The sequence below is a fragment of the Acipenser ruthenus genome, chromosome 39 (assembly GCF_902713425.1).
Source record: "Acipenser ruthenus chromosome 39, fAciRut3.2 maternal haplotype, whole genome shotgun sequence".
Taxonomy (NCBI): Eukaryota; Metazoa; Chordata; class Actinopteri; order Acipenseriformes; family Acipenseridae; genus Acipenser; species Acipenser ruthenus.
In genome coordinates this window covers 5,582,532-5,595,896 of record NC_081227.1, presented here as the reverse complement: position 1 = coordinate 5,595,896, position 13,365 = coordinate 5,582,532, and the positions used below count along the sequence as shown (strand labels likewise).

General features: G+C 38.3%; 1 protein-coding gene across 2 annotated transcripts in view; it reads right to left on the bottom strand.

Moving 5' to 3' along the window:
- LOC131707258 (kin of IRRE-like protein 3) overlaps positions 1-5,098 on the bottom strand; it is a 159,458-nt gene extending 154,360 nt beyond the window's left edge. The window contains exon 1 of one of the 2 annotated variants that reach the window (XM_059009571.1): positions 4,649-5,098. In XM_059009571.1, coding sequence (XP_058865554.1) covers positions 4,649-4,730 — 82 coding nt within the window. In that variant the 5' untranslated portion in view covers positions 4,731-5,098. The remainder of the gene's footprint in view (positions 1-4,648) is intronic. The other variant, XM_059009570.1, reaches the window with a different exon arrangement.
- Between the last annotated feature and the right edge of the window lie 8,267 nt (positions 5,099-13,365).

Here is a 13,365-nt window from a genome sequence, read left to right as displayed (position 1 = left end):
ATCACACAATCCAACATAATTCCCTTCAAAGAGAGAATTCCAATGTGGATAAAATGATTCCATTGAGGATTGTAGGGGCGCTGTCGTGGCAGGGATCTGATTCACAATGGGATAAGACGTTGGCATGTTCTCAAAAAAGATGTCATGAAAAATGTAACAAACAAGGCATAGTGCCCCCTCATGCTTTATTCATGCTTGATTCCTTACAGGAACTGAATGGAGAAAGTGCTTCCATCAAAGGTGCAGTGTTGTGGCAGGATAAAGTGCTTCAACCTGAATGCAGTCTGCACAGTGACAGGAAAGCACCATGCAATGCAAACATGTTGTTATGTTAACTAGAGGAACACAACACAGGGCTGTATTTTGCACTTTCCCTTATTGAGCCTTCTTTAAAACAAGGTAAAACGTACAAGAACAGAAGAGGCCTTCCGGCGCAACCATGCACGTCCGATTCCTAGCAGCTGATTTTCAGTTCCTAGAAACTGGTTTAAGAGACAAGAAGACAAACGTTTTGGCTTGTGCCTTCTTTTTTTCTTTTTAAATTTGGAATCGGCAATTACCCCCGATTTTCTCTCAATTTGGAATGCCCAACCCGGCTCACCGCTGCAAGCACTCAAGGTGTAATAACTGAAAGTGGGTTCTTAGCATCACATTTTCACCTTACTAAATTAAACAAGACAGGCCTTATCACTACAGCACATTGCAAACACAGTGGGGCATATCTGGACATATTGATGCTTGAAGGTGCGCTTCAGGCTGACTCACAAATCCCAGTGAAAGAAAAACCCCTCACTGGCAACTGCGCTGGAACATCAGAATATTAATATCAAACACATGCAGTTTTATTGCAAAGCAAGAGCAGAAAGGCAGCCAAAATAATAAACATAAATAATGAAATAAAACATGTTTTTGGAAGTCTTTGTTATGTTCAAATTTACACAAAAATAAATGTTTTCCTTTTTCTATTTAAATATAGATACTTGTTCCTGTCTCCTTAGTTGATTAATTAATGTACAGAGTATCAAGAATTTCAAAATAAAAGTAAATAATTATAATAATAAGATCAATAATAACAATAATAAAAAATCCAAATAAAACAATTGAAGAAGAAAACAAGAAATTAATAAGAATGATAGATCAAACACAATGTCTAAAAACAGAGAAATAAGCCAATGAAATGGATAAAAACTATTATATTTGTAAGTCAGGTTAAAAAGGGTTAAAATATAAAAGTAAGTCTCTAGTCTTGACTTAAAAAGATTGACTTGTGCAGTGTATCTTATCAAAACAGACAATGAGTTCCATAACCTGTGGGCATTCTAACTAAACTAACTTTCTCCTCTCCTTTAACATTTCACCTTCGGGAGGCACAAAAGGCCAGCATTAGCTGACATTAAGTGCACAGAGGTCTATGTTGGGACAGAGTTTAACTAGTTTAGCCATCTGTGCAGACCTTATTAATGTCAGTCCACATTATGTTATGGGGAGATTCCAGAATCGATTTAAATGCAAGATGAGTATTGTCAAATAACTTTACACACCACCGTTTAGGTCTTAGGCTGTGACTTGTAAAACTGGGAACATATCCAGCTGCTGTGCAATTGGAGTCTTATCAATTCCTTTCAATCTAAATGGGTTCAAGTTGTAGAATTGCTAAAGAACAGGATCAGTATTTAACATGGTCACACAGAACTAGCGAGTCTTGTGCTGAAATTCTTATGCTGGAGATCAGAGATTCAGGATCGGGGGTCTGCTGCTAATAGGATGCCTCTGTGCTAAGAGAGAGAGAGAGAGAGAGAGAGAGAGAGAGAGAGAGAGAGAGAGAGAGAGAGAGAGAGAGAGAGAGAGAGAGAGAGAGAGAGAGAGAGAGAGAGAGAGAGAGAGAGAGAGAGAGAGAGAGAGAGAGAGAGAGAGAGAGAGAGAGAGAGAGAGAGAGAGAGAGAGAGAGCACGATACAGCACTGCCCCCGGTGTGGAACTCTTAGGCCAGCAGTACTGAGGCAAACAGCTAAAGAGGAATACAATAATAATAATTACAACATTCATTTATGACAGCTATTATTATTATTATTATTATTATTATTATTATTATTATTATTATTATTATTATTATTATTATTATTATATAATAATAGTACATGACGAGTAAACACTGAAAGATTGGAATCTTGAAAGATTCTGTATCCATGGTGGCATTTTGCTCTATGAAATCATCCCATTTACCAACGAGGGCGTCCTTTGAGACAGCAAAGATATCCGCGACAAGCTGAACCCAACCGTTCCATTCCACTAATAATAGCAACACCATCAAACCCTCCCATTATGCAGAAAGAAACAATCTCAAAAAAAATTAAATGAATGGTGCTGAATTAACATAATGCAGTACAGCTGGGCCTCTGGCTGTGACCTACAAAGTATTTAAAGATTTGCTGCCGGACAGCTTCTTGCGATGCTGTCCCGTTTTCTTTACTTTTTTGAGAGAGAGAGAGAGAGAGAGAGAGAGAGAGAGAGAGAGAGAGAGAGAGAGAGAGAGAGAGAGAGAGAGAGAGAGAGAATGACAATTAAATCAAAACTCACGAGGACGTGCTTGTTCCTTAGGGGTGACAGACAACGAGCACGCATTCTCTGGAGTTCAGGGAATCGGAATGGCGAATACTCTGTTATACCGGAGCCGCCTGCATCTAAAACGTGTGCCAGTTCTAACGCAGTTGATCTGGTGCGCCGTAGCGGCGGTTGGGTATAGCCAGTGTTTGTAATTTTATAGAGGGGCTCTTGTTTACGTGACGTGGAAATTATAAAATATACAAACTTTTCACCACCGAACAAAGCTCAGGGACAGCGGGGAGTCGGGGAAAAGCAAACAGCAGCAGTCAAACGAAGAAAAGACGACGCAGATTACTTGGAAGAGATCGGACGAGTGTCTGCAGGCTGAAATGATGTCGCCTTTTCTTTAAACAAATATCCCTCAGTCTTGCAGTGCATTGATTCAGCACCAAGAACAGCTCCCGCCCCTTTACAGTACTGTGTGAGTATTGTACTGTAGGTATACATTCTCACCTTCTAAGAAACCATCTATCTATCTATCTATCTATCTATCTATCTATCTATCTATCTATCTATCGGTATAACAGTACTGTATGTCTGTCACAGCCAGGTTACTAAATATTTTAATTTCGAGAAAGTAAATGCTGTAATGGAATATCTTACTGTTTCCCTCAGTATCCATACAGTAATAAAACAGTATTTTTAAACTAAACTGCATCCCAGAGGGGATAGCTATGTACCATTTTCCCCTCTGGAAGCTTAACAAACTGGAAAAGATTCAGAATGCCCCCCCCCCTCCCCACAAACCCATAAAAAAGATATCATAAAACTGCCAGCCTTTTGTGAATTGCTCTAGTCATCTTAAACCCACAGAGAGCATTTTTAAAACTTCATTAGTCAGATTCAGATTAGAGAACAGTGTCTTCTGATATATATTGTATAGATATAGTATATATACATATTTTTTCTCCTCAGATCTAAGGAAGGGGTTTTTGTGTGACTGTGTTGAATTTCATAAAATAACTATTAAGAACTTAACAGCTTTAAAAATAAAATAAAATAAAATAGAAAAAAGGATAAATAAATACATTAATACATAAATAAACAGGGCTCTCAATGACAGTTGAGGTGTGAAAAATGTTCAATGTCACGGATCTCTAAAAGACGGTGACTCAAATATAAAAGATTTGTTTTCCACCCTTCCCCTTAGTTTAGCTTCTGAGGATTAGAGCGCACAAACACACACAACACACACACACACACACACACACACACACACACACACACACACACACACACACACACACACCTAAGAACAAAGTCAAGTTCCAGCCAGGGTCATGAACTCTAAAAGAGAGACATTCTTTCTTAAAATCATGGACACCTCACATTGTTTGTGGCTCACCTAGGAGATTGCGTGGGTTCAAGTCCAATTTATTTACACAGAAAATAAATCAGGCACACTTCAAGGTGTTACTGTTTATCTTCGAGGATTTCTACTCAGTACCACCACCTGGTGGACGATTACCAATATTACTGCCTTTATAGCAAATCTTTATATTTTGGAGAATGTGAATGTTTAATAAAAGACAAATCTGGATATTCTCTTTGTATGTGATTTCACTTGTTGAAGAATATAAAGACACTGAGTGGCATGCCCCAATTTGCCTGACAAAATACCCGCTACACCTCCAAATAATAAAACTAGTGAAGTTTCACCCTTCCCAGAATGATGATCTATTGACTACAGTAATGGGCTGTAAAAGGTTTTCAAACACATCTTTATATTACTGTGTTGCCAATAAACAGATATAAAACCTGCAGCATTTGAAAGAGGAAATCAACTCAATAAAGGCACTCTGAAAGTCTAAGAGCTAGGCTACCAGCAGAAGCAATAAACGGTCCAACATCCACATAGCAAGAACTTGCTCATAAGTCAGCATTCCTAGTTTTACAAGCATCCCGATTTGCAGCAAGGAAACGCTGCCAGTCTCCTGACTGGCAACTAAGGAAGAGATGCATTTGCACAGTCGGGGCCAGCCTATTAATAGCCATGCATATACAATAGAAATGCAGTATCTGAAAAGAAACCCCCCGGTTCTTACCTTGTCCCGCAAGCCAGAAGTAGAGAAGGATGCAAGCTTCGCCAGGTCTCATTGCTAGAGAGAAGTCAAAGTAGTTGTGCATGTACAGCGGTAAGTAGGAATGCAAATGAACTTCGTACAGTACAGTGCGGTACACTTCAGTGAGTCTCCCTTGTCGAGCTCTTTGTTTTTATTCTTCTGCTGCTTATGATTGAGTTCCTGTTTGTTTGTTTTTCTTAGTCCCTCTCGGACTCTGTGCCAGCTTGCCAGCTTTGCTCTGCTGTGCTCTTCTGTTGATGTGAGTGTTCTGTTTCTCTCTCTCTCTCTCTCTCTCTCTCTCTCTCTCTCTCTCTCTCTCTCTCTCTCTCTCTCTCTCTCTCTCTCTCCCTCACTGGCACTCTATTCTCAATCTAGGAGCATCAGCCTCAGACACACACACACACACACACACACACACGCTCACAGAGACACACAGAGCAGCTCAGTACAGTACAGTACAGAGCGCTCTGAAGCTCCAAAGCTTTGCTCCTCCCTCCTTCAACTCCCTGTCTGTCTGTCTGAGTGACTGTGCCTCAATGAGACACTGAAGGAATCAGACTTAATCTCTGAAAACTAGGCTACCATGGAAGGGTCATCTCCAATTAGGCAGTCAGCTCCAATTAAGGGGTTCAACACTTCCCCCTGGCAATAACACCCACCTAAGCCTGTTTAATATATATATATATATATATATATATATATATATATATATATATATATATATATATATATATATATATATATTATTATTATTATTTATTTCTTAGCAGACGCCCTTATCCAGGGCAACTTACAATTGTAAGCAAATACATTAAGTGTTACAATACAAGTAATACAATAAGAGCAAGAAATACAATAACAAGAAATACAATAATGTTCGATTCTCATATATATATATATATATATATATATATATATATATATATATATATATATATATATATATATATTTGGAAAACTGGAGAACTACAAAACAATATGTAATTCAATATCTGTATATATATACATATAAAATCTGACATTTCAAAATCCAACATGAAATACTATACTACTATTATGGCTTCCAGTAGACTTTTGCGATCTAAATGATGTTCATATAGTTTTTTTTTTTTTTTTTAATGTCTCAATCCTAAAATTCTAGGTGATGCAAAATATTTGCTATAGCTCTCTCTGTGTCTCCCTCTCTCTCTCTCTCCCTCTCCCTCTCCCTCTCTATTATTATTATTATTATTATTATTATTATTATTATTATTATTATTATTATTATTATTGTATGTTACAGTCTGTTACTGCTTGAAGCCTCAAGAGAGAAAAAAAAGCAGATTCTCTATCTTACTTTCAAAAACAACATTTTTCTCTAGAAATCAATTTCATCATTCAGTTTTAGAGCATTGTAATGTTTGATTCTCATACAGTCAGACCTTAGTTTTTTATATAGAGTCTGTTTTCTATAACAAAAAATTAAAATTTAAAAAATGAACTAATACCGGCTGCAGACACAGAACGCTATAAAGGGCTTCAGGGTAGCATCAATGTGAAGTACGGTTCTCTCGGGCTGTTTAAAGACTTCACAGGGAGTTCCTAGGATGCTTGTGTACAGTGAATCCAGCATTGCAGAGGCACTATTTAATAGACTCAACTTTTCATAGAGTCTTTACTTCAATGTACTTTCATGTAGATAGAAAGTGGGACAGCAGCACCAGTTTGACCTTCCTGCATATAAATCCTGCCTACTTACTGCAGCACAGTGATCTCTGATGCAGACTGTACAATGATATCTGTAGCTGCAGATAAACAAGCCATTGTCGTCAGCATCCTTACTATGTTGCTTTGCGTTCCACTGTGTTTTATTTTGAAGGTCATGTCAGTGTTTGAACAAGTCCATGCAAGAGCATCTTAAAATCTTAATGTTATTACAGTATAATAGCCTTGCTACAGTGATACCTGTAGGCTGCATCTGGGCATTAGGAGAGAATACAATCCGAGACAGACTCAAGGTCTATAGTATATACTGGAAAGGCAGATGGTTGCTTCCCAGAACATTCATCCTCTGCTTCCACAAGTTATATCTATTAACAAGTGCGTTTTCATCCCGCTACAGCTCTGAGCTTGACTTCAGTGGATTTATTCAACGTTATTCAGCAGCAGGCTGTGCTGCTACCACAGGAATCCCTGTGAAAGTGAGTGGCAGGTAGATGTTTCTTTAAAAGGCACATTCTGAAGATTATATCACATAACTGTTTGATATGGCTTCTAGCATCATTGCAAATGACTTCACAGACTTTACAAATGCAGTTCTGATGGTTAATAACCAAAAAAATAAAGTGTTACTAGTACATCGGACAGACGGGGGTTATAGTTTGAAAGCGTTTTCTCCCTTTTTTCATTTTTACTTTACTTTTTTTTAAAGGAGATAAAATCATGTTGATGTTACAGAAAGATAAAATAAAACACATTGAAGGTGCTTATGAGAACAGTAAATATCCCTTGGGTCCCACGTTGTTTATTTAATTTTTAGAAATGTTAAAGTTTGTGTGACTATGGAGTTCGAGAAGTTGCCCTGCCACATCTTTGTAAAAAACATATATACATTAATAAATAGCCACATAGATAGAAAATGTATTATTGTTATTACTGCTAAAGGTGCATCAACTAGCTATTCATTTCATTTTCCTTGTCAGGGTATGAATACTTTTCAATTAGCATTTTTTAAATAAAAAATTGCAGAAATAAATAATTGTAGGCATCTACCTTTTTTTCCTCATCCACAAAAGCAAAACTTTTGCTACAAAATATTTTTCCTATAATTATTTGCTTTCGAGAAATTTCTAGAAATTCTAAATTTCCATTGGGGTATGTAAAATTTTGACTACAGTTGTATAACTTAGTTGTTTGGTTCTAGATAAAGACTGAAGTTGCAGATTTGAAAACATGGCCTATGGTATCAAGTAACCTAAAAAAGAAAGTGTGTTCAAATAGAAGAAAGGAAACTGCACGCATTATATTTCCTGTGCGCCTGTGTAGAAACTGTGGTGTTCGTATTCTGTGTGCGCCTCAGAGTTGCCATTCACAGAAGAACAATCTTGCTTCCTTCCTCTGTAGAGGAGAAGTAGTCAACCCTGATGTCTTTGATTTTAATAAACTCATAAACCCGGACATAGCGTTCTACTGGAATACAATTAAATAAGGAGGCGGCAGGCTGGGAAGGACAGCAGTAAGATTGTAATCTGCTTTAATGGAGAAATCAGTCAGAGCATTTCCAGGAGTTACTGTGACAAACTCGGGGTGAGTTTGCCACATGCGGGACCCTTGAGTTCTTCTTTTATAGGATGTGGCTGCTCTCAATTATCACTAATTATTAAATTAAGGAGCAGCCATATTCTCACTTTTTTTTTTGGCAGGGACAGGAATTAACCCCATCCCTGCCAACCACCACCAAACACACAGCTCTGCCAGTTGAATATCCTCAAATAAAATACAGTAATACAAGAGCAAATATATATATATATATATATATATATATATATATATATATATATATATATATATATATATACATATATATATATACAAATAATAGAAATTATATTTTTTAAAGGAAAAAATCTTTGAGGCAACAATATCTTTCAAATACTGAACACATGTTACACAATAATTGCACAGCAATTATATGCAGCGGTAGAATAAAATGATAATAACTAAGAAATGACTATAATGTGAAGGAGGTATTTAGGAAAGGGGTGGCCAAGGTTGACCCTTCCAGTCCTGGTCTTTGTTCCAACCCTGTTCTAAATTGTTTAATGGAACCAATTAAACCTCCATCCAGACCCTGAAGCAGTTCATTTTACCTGTTAAACCTGGAGTTGAAGGGCCCTCCAGGATCGTGACTGGATACCACTGGTGCAGGAGAACTCACTTTGCTTAAGTCCATGAGTCTCTTTTCTTTGTCCTTCTGTACATTATGTAGAATGTTTTTTTCTCATGTCTGTCGTCTTCGAAAACTTTTATTTCTACATTGTTTTCAAGTGCTACGTTGTAGGAAAATAAAAGTGACGGCCTACGTGTATTTTAAGAAACACAGAATAAATAACATGACTTACTGAGAACATTTTAAAACACAATCAAATAGGTCAGCAATCGGACTGAACATACACGTGTTGCTGCTCCCAGTATGGAACAGTAGCCAGTGTGTGTGGAACCTGTGAAGCACACTGATCCATCATTTCAGCACCTTTAGGTGTGAAAAACTGTGGCTTAGTTGAAAACCGATTCAGAACTTGTTTATCCGATTTATCTGACTGAGCAGATATTCATTCAAAATGTCATTGGCAAGTGCCAACAAGCCATTAGTCCACCACTCAGCAATTAAACCAGAAATCCCAATTTAATTGACTTTCAGATGCAGCAACTGACTGCTCCGGAGTCCTTGACTCAGGCTTCTTTGATGAAGCCACAGTTTTTCAGATGAATCAGAGAATGAATTAATTATAAAAAACTAAAAATAATCAAATGAGGCTGTCCTGCTTTAACTCCACTAGACCAACTCACTTGGTTTCAGGCAATGACATGTTTTTTAAATTTTTTTATTTAGTGTGTAATTAATAGGTTTGTATTCTGTGTGTGCGTGCGTGTGTGTTGTTTACGATCGCGTGTGTGTGCATGTGTGTGTGTTGTTTACGCTCCTGTATGTGTGTGAGCGCATGTGCGTGTGTGTGTATGTCAGTGTTTGTGTTTCTCTGTGTGTGTGTGTGTGTGTGTGTCTTCAAACAACAGCATCTGCTTGAGAGGAGACAGATTTTTCTTTACCATTCCCCAGAAACTCAGCTGGCAGTGCTGTGCTGTTGAGTGGCATTCAAGCAGAGACAGTGCTGTGACAGCTAGCTTGGGAAAGCAGATCTTGTGCCTGCAGAGCTTCAGTTCAGGGAAACAATTAGAACATTCCTGCTGGAGGGCATTAAAGGGATTCTTTTTATCATGTTTAATAATAGTTAATGTATTACCTGCTTATTATCCTGAAATGTGTTCTTTCTCGACTACAGTTAGCTGTGATCATTATTTGTCATGTTGTGTCACTACTTCTCTGTTATCCTTCTGCCTCCCTGCTCATTTTGGACTATATATATATATATATATATATATATATATATATATATATATATATATATATATATATATATATATATGAGATGCATTATGAGCATCAACAATTTACTCTAAGCCTCCACTAGTGATTTCTACTATTATAACAACCTTGACTTGCATAAAGAAGGAAAAACATTGAGTGAAATAACTTGCATTACTTTATTTTCAAGGTGTGATATCTGAAGCATAATCAACAAGTACAGAGAAACATCATCTGTAATTGACAAACCCTGGACTGGAAGACCCAAAAAGCTGTCTAACAAGGATGAGCAATACTTGAAGATAATAAATATCCTTAAGGAATAGAAAGAAGACAAGCATTGAATTGACAACAGAACTGGCAGAAGGCACAGGTGTCGTTGTCCATCAAATCAACAGTCCAAAGCACCTTTGACCATTGTTCCATAGTCCAATTTCTGTGTTCTTGTGCATATTTTAGTCTTTTAGTCTTGTTCCCCTTTCTTAACAGAGGTATTCTTACTGCAACACATCCTTTAAGTCCTGATTTCAAGAGTCACCTTCATACTGTTGATTTGATGGACAAATATTTATATATATATATATATATATAAACCTATATATATATATATATATATATATATATATATATATATATATATATATATATATATATATATATCTATCTACAATGTTTTGATTCACATGCTCCCTTGAGAAAGATATGTACAACTTATCAAAATGTTGGGCAGCTTGGGCAGCTGGCTCTTTGAGCTAATATTTATATATATATATATATATATATATGTATATATATATATATATATATATATATATATATATATATATATATATAAAATATCAGGTTTTTATAATAAGGTCAAACATTGTGTGTAGGGGTTCACTTATTTTATCATTTCACACTGTTTGAGAAGTTGAGGAGACAGCCCAAACTGCACTAGATGATATCTCTTATAAAATAAGAGACACTTATAAAACTTGCCCTGGTAATATAAGGGCAACAGCCAATCAAGGAAGAAACATGAATTGCTACATTGCAGTTGCACAGCCACTGCTGCCTGCGTGCAGAAGCTAGATGGCCACGGTTTGTTTCATAAGCTCTGCAGGCAACCTAGATCGCTCAGCCTGCCATCCCAGACTAGACCTGGTACCCCAGTGTGAAGACAGCCCAGCTCTGACATGCCCATGCATCAGGAGCCATGTGCAAAGCGAGGGATTCACACTGCAGAATTTTAGTTTTTTATTTCTGAATATGGCCTAAATGCAAGCAGCTTTTGTTTGCAAATGTATCAGTTACTTTTAGCCAGCACTAACCCTCTGGGATTACTGGGCTCGCTGGATCAATGAAAGCTTTATATGGGTCAGTTTCTGTTATCCCCAGGTGCAGTGCTTGACAGAGAAGGGGTTGATTAATGGCTAAAAGTGCAAACCTGCCCTGAAATAGAAGGTCTGCCCCCCTTCGGAAACAGCCGACAGCCTGCAGAAAGCGACACCTCTCTCTGTTCTGAGCAGGTAGTGTGGTAACGAATGCAGCGTTAAGGGGCTCAGGGGTTGTGTGTTTGTCTGCCGCTGAGGACTCCAGTTACCCTTCCCACGTATGCAATCAATGCTGAGGTCTCAGTCTGGATTTCTTCTTGGTTGTCCTGTGATGTGTGAGCAAATGCAACATCATGAGGCTCCCAATGTTATTCCATTCATGGTGTTTATCTGATACATTTTTGTAATATTTCACTTCTTCCGTGTTTAATATCCTATTTCGTTTATTTATTTTCACTTTCGCTGTTTGTGCTAAGATCGTTTTTAACCAGTCTTACTAACGAATGTCTGAAAAGACAAACAAATAAATCCGATCAAGTTGTGTGGCACAGAACTTCCAAACTGGGTCTAGAAACACAATATAGACAGTCGAGGGAATTTGTTTTTAGATGAATGTACAGACGTTCAGAATGCTAAAAGCAATGGGTTCATGCCAAGTCACATATTACAGAAGAATCACAACATTTGTCTTACAGTTTATTCCACTTGAATTACCTCATAGAAACATTACTCCATAGAAAATTAACTTAAAGTGACAGTACCTTCAAATGTCATTAGAATTTTACATTGTGTACATTTCCCTCACTATTGTATGGTGCTTGCTGTTATTCTGAGCAGTTCTGGGCTTCAATATTGCTGTATTGTCATTATTTCCAAATGTACCTTGACCTGACTTTCAGCTTGTCTGTAGAATCCTAATTGCCAGATTGAACAGAAGCCCTCGTTCCATTCAAAGCATGTGACAATGCAGGCCTAGCAAGATTTGCACACTGCGACTTCATTTTCAAAGTAAATGTAAAGCAGCGCTAGCATTCAATGACATTTCACTTTGCAGAATCAGTGCCCATCGAAGCAGTTGGAGAGGTGGAGCCCTTGAATCTTCTTTTTCAAACAGATGATTTTCCACATAACAGAAAAAAAGAGAAGCACAGTTCTGTGCTGAGTGACACTTCAATTAGCCTCCTGCCCTCCCCAATGCTAATAATCAGATTGCAGAGCTGTGGGGTCATTAAAACATCTTCAAAACCCAGATGATTTACGAGAGAGAGAGAGAGAGAGAGAGAGAGAGAGAGAGAGAGAGAGAGAGAGAGAGAGAGAGAGAGAGAGAGAGAGAGGATTTAGGGTCACTCGGCTGACAGACAACCCAGACCCACTCAGCTCAAACTTTAAAATAAAAAGTAATCTCGTCATTATAGAAAAAGAAAACTGATTCCACGGTATAAAAAAGCCTCCTTGCCCTCTCATTTCATTTTGGTCTTGCATGGATTACAAGTTCATTCTCATTGCCAGATTCATAACGCATTTCTCTGCTTCTAAATCCCTTGTGTTATGTGTTGGGCACTGTTTTAGTGCACATGCTGTAATGCGACATTGTAGTTCCATCTCAGCACAAAAAAATACATATATAGGCATGCATTAATTGTGCCCCCCTTTACTATACCTCATTGTGACAGCGCCCCCAACTCCCCCTCAATCTTACCCCTCTATACTGTAACAGAGCCCCTGACTCTCCCTCAATCTGTACCCCTCTATACTGTAACAGAGCCCCCGACTCTCCCTCAATCTGTACACCTCTATACTGTAACAGAGCCCCCGACTCTCCCTCAATCTGTACCCCTCTATACTGTAACAGAGCCCCCATTCCCCCTCAATCTGTACCCCTCTATACTGTAACAGAGCCCCCATTCCCCCTCAATCTGTACCCCTCTATACTGTAACAGAGCCCCCGACTCTCCCTCAATCTGTACCCCTCTATACTGTAACAGAGCCCCCGACTCTCCCTCAATCTGCACCCCTCTATACTGTAACAGAGCCCCCGACTCTCCCTCAATCTGTACCCCTCTATACTGTAACAGAGCCCCCATTCCCCCTCAATCTGTACCCCTCTATACTGTAACAGAGCCCCCATTCCCCCTCAATCTGTACCCCTCTATACTGTAACAGAGCCCCCGACTCTCCCTCAATCTGTACCCCTCTATACTGTAACAGAGCCCCCGACTCTCCCTCAATCTGTACCCCTCTATACTGTAACAGAGCCCCCG